At 42.9% G+C, this 19,994-nt stretch overlaps 2 protein-coding genes across 3 annotated transcripts in view; one reads left to right on the plus strand and one right to left on the minus strand.

The window, feature by feature from the left end:
• Window positions 1-8,031, minus strand: part of ERICH1 (glutamate rich 1) — an 88,288-nt gene extending 80,257 nt beyond the window's left edge. For both annotated transcript variants that reach the window (XM_042463338.1, XM_042463248.1), the window contains exon 1: window positions 7,880-8,031. In XM_042463338.1, the coding sequence (XP_042319272.1) occupies window positions 7,880-7,907 (28 nt within the window). In that variant the 5' untranslated portion in view covers window positions 7,908-8,031. The remainder of the gene's footprint in view (window positions 1-7,879) is intronic.
• A 271-nt stretch (window positions 8,032-8,302) lies between these two features.
• Window positions 8,303-19,994, plus strand: part of DLGAP2 (DLG associated protein 2) — a 587,254-nt gene continuing 575,562 nt past the window's right edge. Inside the window, exon 1 of the mRNA XM_042444836.1 lies at window positions 8,303-8,689. Coding sequence (XP_042300770.1) covers window positions 8,672-8,689 — 18 coding nt within the window. The 5' untranslated portion in view covers window positions 8,303-8,671. The remainder of the gene's footprint in view (window positions 8,690-19,994) is intronic.

Below are 19,994 nucleotides of genomic sequence, written 5' to 3' on the forward strand. Positions count from 1 at the left end.
CTCCCAGTGTCAGGAAGTTCCTCCTAATGTTCAGGTAGAATCTCTTTTCTTGGAACTTGCATCCATTGTTCCGTGTCCTATTCTGTGGAGCAGCAGAAAACACACTTACTCCATCCTCAATATCCCCTTCAAATACTTAAACATCTTCTCTTAATCGCCTCTTCCCCAGGCTGAACATATTCAGCTCCTTGGGCCTCTCCTCATAGGACATGGTTTTCAGGCCTTTTACCATTTTGGTTGCCCTCATCTGGACAGCTCCTGACCAAAGCAGAATAGAGTGGTATTAGCCTAGGCACTGTACTTCTATTGATAAAGTCTAGAATTGCATTGGATTTTTTAGCTGCCGCATCACACTCATGTTCAACTTGTGGTCTACTAGGAGTCCTAGATCCCTCTCACATGTATTGTTGTCAAGCCAGGTGTCCTCCATCCTATATCTGTGCATTTCATTTTTTTCTACCTAAGTGCAGTACCTTACATTTCTCTGTGTTGAAATTCATTTTATTAGTTTTGGCCCAGATTTCTAACATATTAAAGTCATTTTGAATTTCGATCCTCATTTCTGAGGTATTAGCTCCTCCTCCTAATTTGGTGTCATCTGCAAATCTGATAAACATGCCCTCAGTTCTTTCATCTAAGTCAATGATAATTTCAAGTTGTTTCCAGCTTATGGTGAACCTAAAGTGACCCTATTGCAGGGTTGAGACCCATCATAGAATAGTGGCTTGAGTGTTGGACCATGATTCTGGAGACCAGGGTTCGATTTCCAGCTCAGCCAGGAAACCCACTGGGTGACCCTGGGCAAGTTACATGTTCTCAGCCTCAGGGGAAGGCAATGGTAAACTTTCTATGGGCAAATCTTGCCATGAAAACCTCATCATCTTAGGGTCACCATAAGTTGGAAACAACTTGAAGGCACACAACAACCGCTAGGTCCCCCTATGTGGTCATTCCCCTCTTTGCCCTCCCTTTTGCATGGAAGGGCTACCAGATAAAAGGGGCCTGGAGGCCCTTCATAAAATTGTGGTTCAATGAGTGCTGATTAATGGCACATCATGGTCTTGAAGGGAAAGCTCAAATAAAGCATCACAAAGCTTGATTTTAGTCCCTGTGCTTTCTAACATTTTTATAAGTGAATTCAGTAGGGGAAAATGGGGCTACTTATCAAATCTGCACATTACAGGAAGGAAGGAGGGATAGTTAACCTTATATGAGACAGAATCAAGATGCCAAGAATCTAAATAGGCTGGAACACTGGACTGAAACTCACAGCATTAGATTGAGAAGAAGTAGTACATCCAGACACAAAAAAGGTCACAAATAGAAAATGCTAGGTGTGAAAAAGGACCTAGTTGTCTCAGTTAATCACAAGGTAAGAATGAGTGAGAAATATGAGGCTAAGGAAGTCAACACAATCTTAGGCTGCATCAAAAGCAGCATAGTGGCCAGATCACGGGAAGTAATACTTTTGCTCTATTAACCACAATGGATTTGAAGTACCATGTCCAGTTCAGGGTGCTTTGCTTTAAGCAAGCTATTGGCATCCAGAGAAGAGGGCCCATCATGGTCAGGGTGACCAGATATCATCCTTTTCCAGGACACATTCTGAATTGCAACCTTCCATCCAGGAGGAATTCCAAAATGTTCTCCATTAGACTACCATACTTGATAGAAAATGAAGCTGTACATGAGATTTTGCTGTTTAAAAAAGCAAGATATTTTGTGTCGATTTCTGTAAATGCAACTAATTCTCTAATGGAATGATTATTCTCTTTGGTATTAATGAAGCTGTTTTACTTTACTTAGGGATGAAGTTGTGTACATTGCAAGAATTACAGAAAATGTGATTCTTGCAAATGGCTTGCGTCCAGGTTATTTGAAGGACCATATTATTATTATTATTATTATTATTATTATTATTATTATTTATATTGTATCACGAGTATGTATTCAGACACACAACTGTGTTAGTCTGGAATATCAGTATGTAGAGGGATCTTGTAGCGCATCTTTTAGACACAACTGTATGAAAGAATTTGTAGTGTTGGCTTTTGTACACTTGGTCTGCTTCCTCAGATGCGTGGAGTGGACTGTTGTCCGGGTCCTTCCTGGGCAAATAATAATAATAATAATAATTATTATTATTAATCTCCTTTTATGACCCCATAAGAGCTCCAAGATCGTCTGGAGGCCTTTCTCTCTGTTTTGCCATCTTCTCAGGCTCATTTGGTTAGAACAAAGGAGAAGGCCTTCTCAGTAGCTGCTCCCAGATTTTGGGCATCCCTCCCTAGAGAGGCCAGGATGGCCCCATCCTTGTTCTCCTGTCAGCACATCAGAACATTTTTATGTTGTCAAGCTCTTAGAAACTGATCTGTGTCAGATTTTAATGGTGTGTAGTGCTGTTTTAAAGGTTTATGTAGAGTCTTTTAATAAACTTTAATGTTTAAACATTATAAATAGTTTAATCACTTTTAAAATAACTCTTATATTTATACTTTTATTAATGATTTTGCATAATTTTTAATTTGCATTAGTTATAAATATGTTGTTAGCATGGTGTAGTGATTAGACCATAGAACTTGAACTCTGGAGAATGGGGTTCGATTCCTTGCTCGGCCATGGAAACCCATTGGGTGACTTTGGGCGAATCACACATTCTTAGCCCCAGAAAAACCTGTGACAGGTTCAACTTTGGGTTGCCCTAAGTTGAAAGGTACACAACAACAAGCCACCCTACTGTCAGAAATGTGGGATATAAATGAATAACAGTAACATGCCTCAGCATAAGATGTTTTCCTTATTTATTGTGCAGGAAGGTAATTCCCTCCTCCCCAAATGCTTTAATGTGAGACAATACTGGTCCTTCTGTGCATACTACATTTAAGCATTTTCACTATGGTGCTCATGTGTTTGTCCTTTGCCTATTCATACACATTCTATGCCGAAGCAATGCACCAACAAAGCTTTAACAATTCCAAGATACTTAAAAGAAAAAGTAGATTGGGGAAAGTGTGGGGGGGGAGATTCTGCCTACTAGGATCCCTTCTGTGATAGACACAGAAGTATTTTTCAGCTTAAAGAACAGCAAGGAAGAAAGCACTTTTAATAATTAGAGTTCAACAATGCAACATAAAAGACACATTTAAAAAGGAAAGTAGGCAGTACAAAGATACACTGTGAAAAGGAGATTATTATAGCAATAGCAGCTTCATTTATATACCACTTCATACCGCACTAAGCAGTCTCTCTAAGCAGTTTACAAAGTGTAAGCTAACTGGCCCCAACATGCTGGGTACTCATTTTAGCAACCTCAGAAGAATGCAAGGCTGAGTCAACCCTAAGCCCCTGGCTGGGGTTGAATTTACAACCTTGTGGTTTGTGAGTGAGTGGCTGCAATCCTGGCATTTAACTACTGTGCCACCAGAGCAGTGGTTAGGTATTTATTTGGCAAATGAATGGGTTTAGGAAAGGGGTAAGGAAAAGTAGCACAGAAGACAGAGGGAGAAGTTTAAAAGCTATGCAAAAATATGGTAAATATATGGAAGGAGAAGAAGTGGAGTAGAAATGGGTAAGACAGAACACCAGCAAGTACTTTTATTTCCCCTGTTCCCAAGAGACAAATAGTAGAAGGGAGCAGGAGGATTATGATCAAGGAAATGGTGCTGGGAGGAGTGAACATGTGCCATATCAGCTGGAATTTGCTTATATTTTTCCCAACATAGCCTAGATTTGTTAAAACTCTTAAAACTCATAGGTCCCAAATGGCAGCACATGAACCAGGGTGGGCATGTTATCTACACTCTGAAAAGATTGTGGAAACACCACCTTATTGATCCACAAGTCACCCATGGATTTAAGTGGTAAATATCTAATTACCTGCCTCAATCCTCTAAAGGGAGAGGCGGGATACAAATAAATACATCATCATTATTATTATTATTATTATTATTAACAACAACAACAATAACAATAACATCTCCACTTGTATGTTTTGGGCTACCAAAGGGCTCTGCTGTCTACATACAATAGACGGATGATCCAGCAAAAAATAGTTCCACTAGCCTTAAGAAAAGTTACAGAACTTAAAACAAATAACATACAGTCCAAAGAGACTCTTCTGATAAATACTGTTTCCCCTTACTTTTGGCTGCACCACAACCATCCAGTAGTCACTGAAAAAGTTTTTCACCTCTGACAGTTAATACAACATTTTCCATTCTAAGTTGTCCAATGTCTTTTGGAGTGTGATTATAATACTGTGCATTTTTATAAATACTACTGTGATATCTCAAAGGGAAAAATGCAGGACTACCATATGAAAATAAGCATCTGACTGGAGATACAGTGGCACTTTTTTGCATCCACTTTAATGGGTACCAAAATGCCATGCTAATCGGAAGCTTATATAATGCTGCATTATACTGGTTCATACTTTCTCCATCTTGGCATGTGAACATAAGCAGCTCTTTAAGAAGAACGCTTTTTAAAAAAACAATAAATACACTTGCCAAAGAGGAAGCTCTTACATCTTTTGACATTACCCACAAAAGTTTTCACTTGGTCATATTATAGTAATTAATTATTATATCAGATGCAAGCCTCTATACTGAGCCTAGCCTTGATTAAAAATACAAAATCACTACTTAACAATGCTTTTTGGAACGAATTAGGCTAACAGTGGAATCCTACCCATGTGTACTGATGTATGCAAAGGGATCTTGTAACATCTTTGAGACTAACTGTGCGAAAGATGTTGTAGCACAAGCTTTCGTAGACATGGGCCCAAAACAGACAGGCCAAACAGAGCTGCGACTGCTTCAGGGGTGTAGTGTTTACACAACGCATGCCCCAGATGCGGCCAGAAGCCACTCAGAGGCTGCTTAAGGTGTAGATTAAATCTGCTCCTGCCAGCAGTCCATTCAGAAGAGGGTCATCCAGTTATTGCAGTCCTGAGCCGATTGGGGCTGGAGTGGCCTCTGGCCGCTCCTTTTGGCCTGTCCGTTTAGGCTCTTAGTCTGCTTCCTCAGTTGCCCAGGAAGGACCTGGACAACAGTCCACTCCATGCATCTGAGGAAGCAGACCAAGTGTGCAAATGCCAACATTACAATTTCTTTCACACAATTGTGTCTCAAAGGTGCTACAAGATCCCTCTGCATACCAATATTCCAGACTAATACAGTTGTGTGTCTGAATACATACTCATGATGCAAAATAAATAAATAAATAAATAACTCAACTGAATTCAGTGGGACTAGGCAGGCATGCTCACGACAGAAGTGTAAACCAACCAACTTTATTGCTGTTTGCTGCTTTCCCATTAATCCCCAAAGCGGCCATATGCAATCCTGAAATGTAGGCTCCACTCCAGTTTTACCTCTGGACACTACCTGCTCCCACTTGTACAGTTTCAAGCACTATTTCAATCTGTGCTCCAGATTCAAGCAAGATCTCATCTGCAATATTCACAATTCACCAAAGCAAAAAGATACCACTCTCCACCCTAATACATAAGTAGCTCCATATTACAAGGTCAGTGAGTACAACTGCATCCCATCCAGTTCAGTAAGAAGGCTGGGCTGGGTTGGGCTATTCTGGCGATAGCATAGCATTCCAAGTACTTGACTGGCACAAGAATCCTACTTCTGAAACATCTGGCGACGGAGAGCATCTTCTACTGCACTTAAGAGCAGTTTTGTTCTCCAGAACATTACTCCCTGCTCTCTGACCAGTACCACTAACATCCCACCATCTCAGGCATCCACTTCACTTATGTTAGTAGACAATATTTGGGGGGGGGGGGGGGATTTCAAGGTTTACTGCATTTCCAGCAAATGTGTTCTTCAGCAGCGAACACCAAACCATCCCGTGGTCTCAGTCTTCTTTGGATGGTTTAACAACTTTGTTTTAACTTGTGACTTTTGGAAAACAACAACACTTTATTCAGAAAATAAGGTTCCAGTGCAGTGCTACTCAGTGCAAGGCAGTGCTGTGCTACAAAAAGGGTGATCCCTGGACTGGTGCAAGTCCTGAGCCATTAGCTGCTGGTCCCTGTCAAGTTTCTATGAAAGAAAGAAACAACTGCAGCCAAGAGACACAAATATGGTACTTGTCTCTGGCACAAGAGAAAACAAAAACAGTAAATGCTGCTCCCCCACATCAGATAGTCTGAGAAGCACTGCTCCGCTGCACAAACTTCCATCCATGCATGCACACTTTTTCCAACGCACACCACCTTCTTAGCCAGATGCTTTCCAATGTTTTAATATGCCTTTTCTTCCAACAGTTGCAGGAACCATTTCCAGTCTATTTCTTAAGCTGGACAGTTGTAGGACAGGACAGTCAGCGCTGCACATTATTGTGAACCATACACATTTGCTTCAGCTTTGCCATTTAGAAAAGACACCTTCTGCTTATGTGGTTTCCATCTGTGCCAACTTGAGTGATGTTCTCTAATTTCATCTGTGCATCTGTCCCAGGTGGAGAATGCCTTAAAGGAAGGACCTAAATCCATTCATTCACATTCTCCTTCTCTCTCACATGCATGCAAAGGGATCTTGTAGCACCTGAGACTACAGTGGGCCCTTGGTATCCGCTGAGGTCTGGTTCCAGGACCCTGAATGGATACCAAAATCCATGGATGCTCAAGTCCCATTATAGACAATGGGGTGGTAAAATGGTGTCCCTTATACAAAATAGCAAAATCAACATTTACATCTTGTGGATGGCTGAATCCATAGATTAAAAATATCCATGGATATGGAGGGCTGACTGCAACTGAAAAAAGAAAAGAAGAAGCTAGTAGCACAGGATTTCCGTGGACTTGAGTCTACTTCTTCCCCAGGCCTCTGAGAAAGCAGGCTCATGTCTAGCAAAGCTCCTGCTCCCAGTTTCTTTCTTTCAGAACTGTATATACTCAACAATAGGTCAACCTCATGTATAAGTCAAGGGCAGGTTTTGGGGCCAAAATTATGGATTTTGCTATGACTCGCGGATAGGTCGAGGGTAAAACTTAGGTGCATGTAATAAAGGATCTAAAGGAAGGAGCAAAGGAAAACGATGTTAAAGAATGTACAAAATTATACTCTTGCCTTTCACCAGGGGATGGTTCCTTGTTTAAAGAAGAGTTAATGTGCAGTAACTAAGTTGACTCAGATTTTTTTTGGGGGGGGGGGGGTGTCAATTTTTTGACTAAGATGTCTAAGACACACATGAGTATATAATACAGTAGTTTCAAAGCTGCTAAAAGATCCCCTGGCATAGAGAATCAGAATTAAATTACACCAAAGATGCCAGCGGGAGTGACTAACTCTGGCATGAGCTGTCTGTCATACAGATCTGAGATGCATCTGAGGAAGTGGGAGCTCAAGCCTAGGAAAGCTCCTGCTCCCAGCTTCTTTTGTACCGTTAGTCTCATAAAGGTGCTGCAAGATCCCTCTACGACGACACGGCTATGGAGTCTATCACACAAAGGAGGTCAAAAGTTTATGCCATGAATATCCCGGAAAAGCTGCATCATTACGTGAAACGATTTCACACAGCGTCACACAAAACCCGCCATTACACAAAGAAGCATCGACGCACATCTTTTTACTTTCGGGATTTCGGCGACAACGCATTCCCCATCTCGCTTTATTTGCGCAATTGTGTGCTATAACCATTTGCTCAATTACAGTACTTACCATTTTGAGCTTTATTTGCAGGGTGCTTTAAATGCGCTTTAATCTCAATTTAATCCCGAAATTAGCCCCAGTGTGATAGAGTCCTATGACGCCTCTGGACCCAGGCAGAAGCGCTGCAAGATCTGCTTCCACGCCCCTCTCTTCCTGGGCCTGGTCTCCAGCTTTTCCTACCCACAGAGGCAGCTAGTCTTTGGGCTCACCTTCCGCCTTTCCAGGGAGGAGGGCCATGGATCTTCTCTTTCTCTTGCAAACCGAAACCACCCTCCAGAGCAGCAGCAGCAAACAACCGCTGCAACCTCGGCTGGGTGTCGCGCGCACTGTCTCGCGCCCGCCGCCTCTTTCTTTCCCCGGGACTCTTCTTCTTCCCCCTTCTAGGGGCTCTCAGCAAGCTGAGCCGGCTTCCTATTGGTCGAGGCGAAGCAAAGGGGCGGTCCCAGAACTCTTCCGCGCGCCGCTGCAAAGCCATGGAACGTCGGGGCTTGCCCAGTTCTATAGAGGCTCTGGCAGCTGTAGAGCAAGAAGAGGAGGAAGAAAGAGAGAGAGTGCGCCTGCGCAGAGCGTGAGAACTCTGGCGGACCGGGCAGCGCGCGCTCCCAACTAGTCAGCGCGCGCTGTTCCAGAGCAGCAGCTCTTTCTTTGCAAGCAGCAGCGCTAGCTGCCAGCTTCTTAGACGTGGCGGCGGGAGAAGCACAAGGAGGCTAGCTTTTCTCCCGTCCAGAGGAGATCATGTGGTTGTTGTTGTGGTTGTTGTTGTTGTTGGAGGCACGCTTCTGCTCCTCTTCTGCTCCTCTTTTTGCATCTTCTTCTTCTTGCACCTCCAACACTGTCACTTCCACTGCTGACACTATTATTGCTGCTGCTGCTGCTGCTGTTACCACCACCACTTCTTCTTGCTCTTCTTCTTCTTGCTCTTCTCCTCCATCCTTCCCTCTCTGTCTCCTCCTGAGTCGCTGAAGCCCCTCTTTCTGCTCCAAAGGGATAATGCACTAGATATGTCCGCGCTCAAAAAGGTAAGGAACTGCTTCTCCCAGGAGGAAGGGGGCATCTCTATCTCTATTATCTATCTATCTATCTATCTATCTATCTATCTATCTATCTATCTATCTATCTATCTATCTATCAGTGTGTGTGTGTGTAAGTGTGGAAGGGACTTTCAAGGAAGTGGGTAGAGGAGAAGGGTGCAAGGAGTTCAAGTCCTTCCAAGGGGAGGACATAGCTATCTATATCTATATATCTGGGTGTAAGTGTGTAAGGGGCTTCCAAGGAAGTGGGCAGAGGAGAGGGGCTTTCAAGGAGTGCTAATCCTTACAAAGCAGAGGCGATATATATCTCCTATGCTTTGGAAGGATTAGCATGTATACATACACATACATACATACATACACAAACACATAGGTATATATGTACGTGTGCATGTGCGTGTGTGTGTAAGTAAAGGGCTTCCAAGGAAGTGAGGTGCCGAGGAGCTCAAGTTCCTAGATTGGGAGGAGATGTATACAGTATCTATATGCATATGGATATGGATATGTGTGTGTGTATATATATATATATATATATATATATATATATATATCTTACACACATATACATATGTATATATGTATATGTGTGTGTAAGATATATACACACACATATATATACATACATGTGCATATATGTACACGTGTACATATATATATAATCTTCCACACATATATGCATATGTATATATGTGTATACAATATATATCTATATACACACACGTATATATGTGTATATATATATATTACACTCACATGCATATGTATACATGTATATGTGTGTGTGTGTGTGTGTGTGTAAAGTAGGGACCGAGGGAGAAGGGGAACCGTGGAGCGCTGCTTCTTGCATGCCTTCCCCTCGCTACTGGGTGCAACATGTGCAAGTGTGTGTGTGAGGACAAAAACATACACACACACACACACAGAGGCACCCATCAGCCTCCAATGTCCTGTCCTGGGTTAGAGCCCTGCAAACTCCCTGCCTGTGGAGAGGAAGGAGGTGATGGTTGCTGTTGTGTGAAGGTGGGTTATGGGTGTTGTGTGAGGGGGGATTATGGTTGCTGCTGTGTTAGGGGGGTTGTGGTTGCTGTTGTGTGAAGGGGGAATATGGTTGTTGTGAGAGCAGGGATTGTGGTTACTGTTGTATGAAGATGGGTTATGGTTGCTGTTGTGTGAGGGGGATTATGGTCTCAGTTGTATGTGGGGGGGATTATGGTTGCTGGGGGGTTGTGGTTATTGTCGTCTGTGCCTGAGAGGTGGGTTATGGTTGTTGTGTGAGGAGGGATTGTGGTTGCTGCTGAGTGAGAGGGGGACAGTTGCTGGACCCGAGTGGGGTCAGGGCTGGGGGCTCTTCCTCCTTGGAGAGCTCTTCTAGGGCTGCTTTTGGGGCTTGAAGAAGGGCATCTCTGGCTACTGGGGAAAAAAGGGGGGGATCCTCCAGTTTTCCAGTTTAAGGGTTTTGAGGCAGCCTGTGTGGGTTGGTGGGACCCTCCTGGAAGACTAGGGTTCAAATCCTGACTCAGCCATGGAAACCCACTGGGTGACCTTGGGCAAGAAGTCACACTCTCTCAGCCTCAGAGGATGGTCATGAAAAGAATTTGCCAAGAAATCTGCAAGATAGGGTTAGGGGACGATTTGAAAGCACGCAACAACAACAACAACAACAACAGAGGAGGTTGAGGCAACCTGGAAAGTTTTTATATAGTTGGGAGTCTTTATAAAAAGCCATGTGACTGAATGATGACAATAAATGTGGATATTGGGTTTTGCAGTCTGAGGTGCTTTTTCAGACAAGGTCATTTCATGTGTGGAAATGTGGGTTGAAAAATCTCTCTTTCTGTCAAATCCCAAATCCACAAAACAGGGATACTATTATAGGGTACCCAAGCACCAAATACACACCTGGGGAGCTTGTGTAACCTCTGTGTTAGCTTTATCACAATAACTGGGCACTGGGGAGGGGTTGGGATAGTTGGTTGTGTGAGGTTTGTGTGGAAGCCCCCTGGACTGAAGGTAGAGGCGAGTTTGTGTCTTATCCAGAAGTCCTGTATAGTTTCTCCACAAGCATGAATGGCAGAGGACATACATAAAAAGAGGTTCATGTGACATCCTACTCCAGGGCCTCCTTTTCCAGGACAGGTCCTCCATCCCAACCTTCTTCTGTCCCCAGGAGGAATTCCAATACATGCTCTATTCAGAGCATAAACTAAGCAGCATGCATTTACATTTCTGTGAGCATTCTGAGCTTTTTCTTTGGTCCTCCATTTTTCCCCCTTTGGAGGTCCTACATCCTTGTGTTGCCTTCGTCCTCTTTTGCGATGAGAGCCTCTGGTGGAGGTCCAGCTCTAGTTTTGAACTCTCTCCTTCCCTTGCCCCAAATGCAGGGTGACCAAATATCTTTGGTCCTCCTTTTCCAAGACATGTCCTTCATTTCAACCTTTTCTTTGGTCCTCCTTTTCCAAGACATGTCCTTCATTTCAACCTTTTATTTGGTCCTCCTTTGCCAAGACATGTCCTTCATTTCAACCTTTTCTTTGGTCCTCCTTTTCCAAGACATGTCCTTCATTTCAGCCTTCTGTCCAGGAGGCATTCCAAAACTTCCTCCATCTGGAGCAGGACTAAGAAGCATGCATTTACTATTTTCTATAGGAGTGTTTTTAGCTTTTTCTTTGGTCATGTCCTCCAAAACCATGCCTTATGAGGAAAAACTGGGTATGCTTAACCTGGAAAAGAAATGGTTAAGAGGTGGATATGATAGCCCTCTTTAAGTATTTGAAGGAGTGCCATATTGAGGATGGAGTAATCTTGTTTTCTGCTGCTCCAGAGAACAGGACACAGATCAATGGATGCAAGCTACAGGAAAAGAGATTCCACCTGAACATTATTAGGAGGAACTTGGCTAGAAAAAGCTCTCCTTGTGCTGAGGCTGTGGAGGCAAACACCAAGGAGTAAGGAGGTATACCTGGAAGTCCTTATCCGAAGGGGATCCCCCAGTCTACCTCCAGCCACTTAAGGGACAGCAAGGGGGACAACTTCAAGAAAAAGAAGAAAGGGAAAAAGAAGAAAAAAGGAAGACACGACCAAAATAAAAAGCTTAAAAAGGACTTAAAATATTATACGTACAATTCGTGCTTCTTCGTTGATGTTGAAAATGGAGACGGTTTTGGGATTCATCCTGGATAGAAGGAATGGAGGACAAGTCCTGGAAAAAGGAGGATGTCTAGTCAGCCTGTCTTTGGGGCAAAGGGGGGAGACTCCTCCTCAACTAGATCTGGACCACCTCCACTGGCTGACCAGGGGTCCTCATAACTGCAAGACACCCCAAAATGGAGGGCCTACAAGATAAATGGAGGACATGACCAAGCGCAAAGCACTATATATGATTCCATGATTCACAAAGAAATAGTAAATGTATCCTTTTAGCCAGGCTCAGCATGGAAATGACCAAAGAAAAAGCTCAAAACACAGAAATAGTAAATGCATGCTTCTTAGTCCTGCTCCAGATAGAGGACGTTTTGAGATTCCTCCTGGACAGAAGGTGATGAAAAGGAGGACAGGTCCTGGAAAAGGAGGACATTTGGTAACCCTGCATTTGGGGCGAGGGAAGGAGACTTCAACTTTCCCTCTTTAACTGGAGCTGGACCCCCATCCAAAGGTCCTCACCGCAAAGGAAGACAAAGGCACCGCAGGATGGGGAAGCTTAGAGGAAAAAAATGGGGGGACATGACCAAATACAAAGCTAGAAAGCACTTGATATAAATATAAATGCATCCTTCTTAGTTGATGCCCCAGATGGAAAGCACTGGGGGATTCCTCCTGGGCAGAAGAAGGTTGGAATGGAGGACAGGTCCTAGGAAAAGGAGGAAGTGCCTAAGAGCTGGAGCCACCTGGGAACTGCACATCTTCCTGGCCCAGGAGCCATGGCCAGAGAATGGTGCAGTTTCATGGAGGCAGCTCAGTATTTCTGTGCATCCAAAGAGAGTTTGAAACCCCTACACATGCAATGCACAGGGGACACATGTCATTGGGCTTGGTTTCCGATGAGTCAGGGTCACACAAAATTAGGGGGATGATTTGTTTTTGTTTTTTTAAAGCAGGTTTTAGAAGGGAAACATGGACTGCTCCCTTCTCATAACTGCATTGGTGTTTGTTGTGTGCCTTCAAGTCGTTTCCCACTTATGGCAGGGTTTGCAAGACCAATTTAAGGGGGGATGATTACTTTTAGTATTGGGGAGGGGAGGGGGGCATCTCTGGCAGGGTGGCCAGACCTCTTTTTCCCCCCAGACACGTCTTACATTTCAACCTTCTCTCCAGGAGGAATATCAAAACGTCCTCCATTTGGAGCAGGACTAAGCAGCATGGTTTCTTCTGTGCTGTCATTTTGGAAGATTTTAAACAGGAATAAAACCACAGTGGAGCCTTTCACCAGGCAGCATAGCTCAAGAACAAGGTGACTTGATGTCCTAACCACCACAAAGGAGGACGAGGCACCGCAAAATGGAGGACGCACAACCAAAGAAAAGCTAAAAAGTCCTCATAGAACTATAAATCCATGCTTCTTAGTCGTGCTCAGAATGGAGGGCGTCTGGGAATTCCTCCTGGTTGAAATGGACAAGTCCTCGAAGAGGGCAAGGGCTGGTCACTGCTCAAAAAATGCCTGATTTGATCATTCTCTGTTGATCAGCCAATCCTTTTTTGTGCTTGGCAGTGTAATTCTTCCTATGCCTGCCTGCTCAGAGGTAAGCCTTATGGAACTTGAGGCTTTATCCCTAGTCACACACTCTCAGCCTTAGAGGATGGCCATGGCAAACCCCCTCTGAACAAATCTTGCCAAGAAAACCCCATGATAGGTTTGCCTGAGAGCTTATGAAGGCCCACAGCAGTGTGTGTCAGCGCCCAGCAGACCAAGGAGCAAGATTTGCAAGCCCACTTGGTCATGCTCTGCAAACTTTAGTCAGGCGACTTTCCTCCCCACTGGATTAAAGGATTAAAGAGAAGGAGCAGAACTCCAGAATAAAATATTGCAAGTCTCTTCTTCGTAGATTGTTTTCATTTGGTGTGAGATGGCATGAACCGTAATATTAAAGAGCAGTGGCAGCAGCAGCATTGGCAGTGTGGTGCTAATGGTATTCATAAGTATTGCATTCGCTCTTCGCTGGAGCAATAAATCAATAGCAAAGGGACATGGGCCAACTTGGTCTGTGGGTTAGAACAAGCCAATGGACAGGATGGGCTGTCGGTGTAACTGGAAGGTCGTGGAGGACTTCTCCTGGGAGGGTTAACCCAGGATGACCACACATCCTCCTTTTCCATGGCCTGTCCTCCATTTCAAGCCTTCTCTCCAGGAGCGATTACAGAAGGCCCTCGATTTGGAGCATCACTAAGAAGCATGGATTTACACTTACATTAGTGTTTTTAGCTTTTATTTTGTGACCTACGTTCTTCCTGAATGTCCTACATTTTATGAAGCCTTGTGTCCTTTGCAGTGAGGACCTCTGGGTTAACTGTGTTCAGTTTGAAAAGGTATTCTTGGGAAGGAGCAGCTAACAGGACAGAGCTGGGAGTGTTGGCAAATCAAGAAGAAGCTGCCTATCGGGATAGATATATGTGTGTTGGAAGGGAAGGTTGCATCTGCAGAAGCCCAATTGTTCTGAGGTGATGGTTTGAAGTGACTGAATCAAAAAGCTTTGATAGCAGTGAGGAGCATATTCACCACAGTGGAATTTCCAGTGTTGAGGCTCAAGTTATAGAGGTTTTCATTCATTTCATTCATCAATTTTGGAATATTTATTCCTCACTCGCCTGCCTCAAAGGTTCTCATGGCGGCTTACAAATCATTAATAAGACAGTTCCCTCCCTCAGGCTTACCGTCTTCAAAATAGTGGCTGAATGGATAATGTATAAATTATTGGTTCACGTGTATCTCAGGTTTCAGAGTTAGGAGTTTGCCTGTACCTCCAATTTTGGGTGTTATGAAAGGCCAGCAATTAAAATAAATAAACTGAACTTTTTCCTGCCAGGAAGGAGGAGGGCAGAGGAGGTTGCCATATTTTCTACTTCAGATGCCAGGATGATTTGGTTCGAGACCGCTTTAACTGCCCTGGCTTAGTGCTAGAGAATTCTGGGAACTGTAGTTCATTATGGCACCAGAGCTCTCTGACAGAGAAGGCTACATGTTTAACAAAACTACAGATCCCAGAATTCTTTAGCATTGAGCCAGGGCAATCAAAGCAGTCTCAAACTGGATTACTTCTGTTCTGTGTTTTGGACCCATGACATTGGTAGTACATGAAAACATACTGCGCATTCTCAGGCAGCAAAATATCCTAGATCACTCCTGAGCTAACCAGTGATGCATGCTCTTTATGATACTGTAGCAAACCTGCATACTGAAAGAAAAGGAACAATGGAACTTTGCAGAGGCAGAATTAAAGGAAGTATTTCTTTATTAAGGGGGGAAATCACACAACAGTCCACGTTCACTCACACATGCATGCCAGGACTAAGGAAATCAGGAGTTAGCTTGGAATAGTTGGAGGCTGAACTAATGGCGATACTTAAACAAGACGAGGCTTGTCTCCGGATCCAGCTGTGAGGAGGATGGCATGGGATATGGCCATTCGGGTGAGTGGAGGGGGGATGGGTGTACCTAGCCTAATAACAAATGACTTGGGGGATCATTTCTAGGCAAAAACTAGCCTGAAGGAAAAGGTGTTTGTCCCACATCAAAGAAAATCAAATCTACATTGTAAATCATTGCTTGGTCTGGCAATGTCTGGAGTGAGAATTAAGTCATAAATCAGCCTTATCAGACTTGTCCAGCAAAACATCCTGCCTCAATCGCCTGTCTTCCTGACTTCGAAGGTGTTGAAGTTTTTCATTTGCAACTCCCAAACTATTCTGTTTGATCTGCATATAGGGTAACGTGGACGTGACCACTTGCCTTGAGATTATGGTTGCCCAGAGTACAGCATCTGTTTGCGGCCATAGGGAAAGCACACACACCAAAATTCAGAAGATTTTGGCTTAGCGTAACAATATGCAATTAACACCAGGCATGATTCCATCTTATCACTTACTGGTGTTTTGTCTGTGTTATGTCCTGCCAGCTGCTTGATATCTCTCCCTTTCCCAGTCCTAGGCTGGTATCAATGAGACTAGGGGCCCGTTTGCACTACATCGTAATAGCACTTTTTATGCCACTTCAGCTGTCATGGCTGCATCCTCTGGGATCTTGGGATTTGCCTTTTAGGGAGGGCATTTACATCTAGGGAGCTCCTCTAGTGCCTCTGACAAATGATGAAATCTGGGTTCTATAGGATGCAGCAGCGCTGACAGTTCAAAGGGAATCATAGTGCTGTAATCATGTATTGTGAATGGGCCTCAGGTTATGCTCAGGTAAACTTACATAATCTTGGTGAGTTGCCATACCTAACTGGTTGTGTTCAGTTTTGTGGGTCCGAATCTATGGCTTCCCTGTGTAATTGACTGTTATACATTTTTACTTGTCTGAGTTATTTGTATTTTTTCTGTTGACACCTATTTATTCTCTTCACACCCCTACCCCCAAGAAATCAAAAATACTTTCCTTAAAGAGAATGGTGTGAGCCCGTGTGGTGTAGTGGTTTGAGTGTTGGAGACCAGGGCTTGGCCATGAAACCCACTGGATGATCTTGGGCAAATCACATGCTCTCAGCCTCAGGGGAAGGCAATGGCAAACCTTCTCTGAACAAATCTGGCCAAGAAAAGTCCATGATAGTTTCACCTTAGGGTTGCCATAAGATGAAAACAACTTGAAGGCACAACAGCAAGAATGGTGTCACATTTTGAGACCCAAGGAAGGAAGGAAGATCTCTATTTTTAACATTGTGTCCTGTTACACCTTAAGGCAGGGGTAGGCAATCTTTTTGAGCCGGGGGCCGGGTTGCTGTCCCTCAGACAACTGGGGGGCTGAAGCCAAAAAATAAATAAGTAAATAATTTTTTTTACAAATTAAATATATAAATAAACCAGGACAAATGTAGGACAAAATTTTCAAATGGAAGACGCTTTTTTTTAAAAAATGGAGGACAAGCGAAAAAATTTGCTGATTTTTTAAAAAATGTTAATATAAATGCATGTTTCTGAGGCCTCTATAGACAATTGACCCCCAAAGGCCCCGGCAGCAATCGGCGGCAGGACTGGGCTGGGGCCGGTCCCAAGGCCTCGCCGGGCCGCATCCGGCCCACGGGCCGCAGGTTGCCTACCCCTGCCTTAAGGACTAATGCAGGCTTTCATAGACTAGAGTCCACTTCATCTGATCACTAAAGTGTTATCTAGAATTTCAGGTATATGTAGAGTACTTGTGATTGGGGTTGGGAGAGATGTCTCTGTAGAGAGTGACATCAGAGGGAAATTAAATACAGAAAGTAATGACAGTGACAGTTACATAATTAGAACTGGCCATATACCCAGCTCCTGCAAACATTCTGGCACTTTGTTGTTGCTGCTCCTCGCCTTCAAGTCATTTCAGACTTATGGCAACCCTAAGGTTAGCCTATTGTGTGGTTTTCTTGGCAAGATTTGTTCAGAAGGAGTTTGCCTTTGCCTCCCTCTAAGGCTGAGAGTGTCTGACTAGTCCAAGGTCACCCAGTGGATTCTAGGTAAAGGAAATGATCTGTTATTACAATGCAAACCTTGAGTGATAGACAGTAACATCTTCAGCACTGCTTTTAGATAAATGATTTCAGAAATCCCAATTTCTGTTTTGTCCTCATTTCCACTGTGGCTGTAGAAAGGATTGTTGACTACAGTTCTATATCCATTTACCTGGGGGAAGTTTCCATTAAACTCACTGGTGCTTACTGCGGAGTAGACATGCATAGCATTATGCCCCAGGCTAGAAGAAAAACCTTTGCTGTTCCATTCTTCTGCCTCTAAGGCTGCACAATGAACCCATGGAGCTCAGTGGAAATTTCTTGTGATGTCTATAGGAACATGCTAACAAGTTCTTTCTGACCAGTTTGATTACTAAATGCACAGTGCAGTCCTATGCAATTGGACCCAGAAATTCCACTCAATTCAGTGAGTGTTGTTTATGCCAAAATAAATATGCACAGAGTCATAGCCTAAAGCAGCATTTTTCACTAAGGACTGGCCTGTTTCACCTCTCCCATGTACGCTATTAGCTCTAGGATCTTATTTCTAAACGATTTTAGCAGATTCTAATGTTTCAGAGCATCAGAAATTACATAAGAGCTTTGCCTGAAACTCTTGCATTACCATCTCATTTTAGATGGTTGAAGTGAATGAGTAGCTCTTCTGAATGAAGGCTTAAAAATGATCACAAAAGCTGTGTGCTTTCAACACCGCTGCAGCTATATGTTAAAAAAAAATTACTGATATGTCATTTTCTTCAATTGGCACTAAATAAATTCACAAAGAGGTCTCCCACTCACAATGACAGCACCAATACTTTTTTTTAAAGGCTTGGAAGGTTTTCCTGCCTTTAAGGTTGGATTTCGTTCATGAATCATCTTGCTTTCTCTTTAAAGTAACCAGTGTGTCATGAATCATTTCAAGGTATATAATAGATTGTAATAGTCAGTATTAAATGAGTTTATATGTAATGATTTTGTTCCTTAATGGTTCATCAAGGAACTAACTGAGCACTTTTTGCTCAAGGGAAGGAGGCCACCCCCTGCCCTATAAAAAAGAAAAGGCAAGAGAGAACATTAAGTCAGTGCTTGCAGTGTTTAACTACATATACAACCAAAATACCTTCAGTTACACTGCACAAACTTAAGTCATTTACGGAAATGATTGGGAATGAAAACATGCTTAATGTTGGATTGATTGTGTCTAGCACCAGAAATTCCTGGGAACATACTTGTTGAGCTTCAAGTCAGCTGGAATGAAGCATTGTATTTAGACGTTTCTTTTGATATGAGATATGGGATATAATTTAGCTTATGTTCATTGCTTTGGCTAAAATCATATTAGAAGTCCAACTAGAACCATCATGATGTTGGGGTTTGAGTATTGGGCTACATCTCTGGAGACCAGGGTTTCAATCCTCACTCAGCCAAGGAAGCCCTCTGGGTAACTTTGGACAAGTCACGCTCTCAGCCTCAAAGGAAAGCCCCTCTAAACAAATTTTGCCAAGAACACTCTGTTATAGGTGCACCTTAGGGTTGCTATATAGCAGAAATGCCTTGAAGGCACCTAACAAAACATTGCAACAAAGCTGTATTGTTGGTTCAGTGCCAAGTTAGTAAAATCTGACCACTTGGGGAATTGCATTAGTTTTAGGGCATAAATGTTTCACAATTTATATAAGTGTGTGTGTGTGTGTGTGTGTGTGTGTGTGATTTTTTTTGGAAACTCTTATCAAAACTCATTCAGTGGGTCTACTCTAGATGTGAGCAGGAATTGGTTTTTGGGCTTAGTTTGCTCTGATTTCAGCTTGAGCAATCCTGTTGACACAAAAGTTTTTAATGTTCTTAATTCTGATATCCGAGTCTATGAAGTAATTTTAAAACACAGTTTTACTTGTATTTTGTTGCTATGCTTTATTTATTACATTTCTACGTTGCTTAAAACATGACATTCTTTGGGCAGTTCAGAAAACAGGGCTAATTTTTTTTTTTAAAGAACATAAGGCATAACATTGAAATGGTCAAGGAGAAATGTTAAGAAGCTATCCAATCAGCAAAATAAAATAAAATAATTAACCAAGTGCTTTGTTTTGTCTTTAATGGAAAGCTGATACATAAATGTCTCATTAAAAAAAATAGCTTCCTTTAGAACTATATACAATATCATAATGCACTCTCAGCTCTCAGCTTTCTATCTGAGTACAATTTGCCTGCACAGCATTAGCTCTGGACTGTCATTAGCCTCTTTCTGAAAGTGATGGGGCCCTGCCTTGATCTCATTTGAAGTGGGAGGTAATCTGCCCCAAGGGAGTCAGTTTTGCATCATTTAGGACCTAAATGTCAGATAAACAATACTTGTTCAGGAATAGTAATTAGGAAGGTGAAAATGCTTGGTGAGATAGGGCAGACTTTCTTAACATTTTCAGCAGGAGAAATGAAAAAGCCAAGCCACCTGATATAAGGATTCTCCATACCTAGTTGGTTTCTTTCTCAGACAGTGGGGTACAATGAACATATCTTTCTGCTTACTCCCTAATAATGTTGGTTGGCTCTAAGAAGTTACTGACAATTCAAGCCCATGCATGTTTACTCAGAAGTAACCCTATTAAATTCAGTATGACTTTATGATCATGTACAAGCATGTAGAGGATTGTAGCCTG

This window comes from Sceloporus undulatus, chromosome 1 (genome assembly GCF_019175285.1).
Source record: "Sceloporus undulatus isolate JIND9_A2432 ecotype Alabama chromosome 1, SceUnd_v1.1, whole genome shotgun sequence".
In the NCBI taxonomy this organism is placed as follows: Eukaryota; Metazoa; Chordata; class Lepidosauria; order Squamata; family Phrynosomatidae; genus Sceloporus; species Sceloporus undulatus.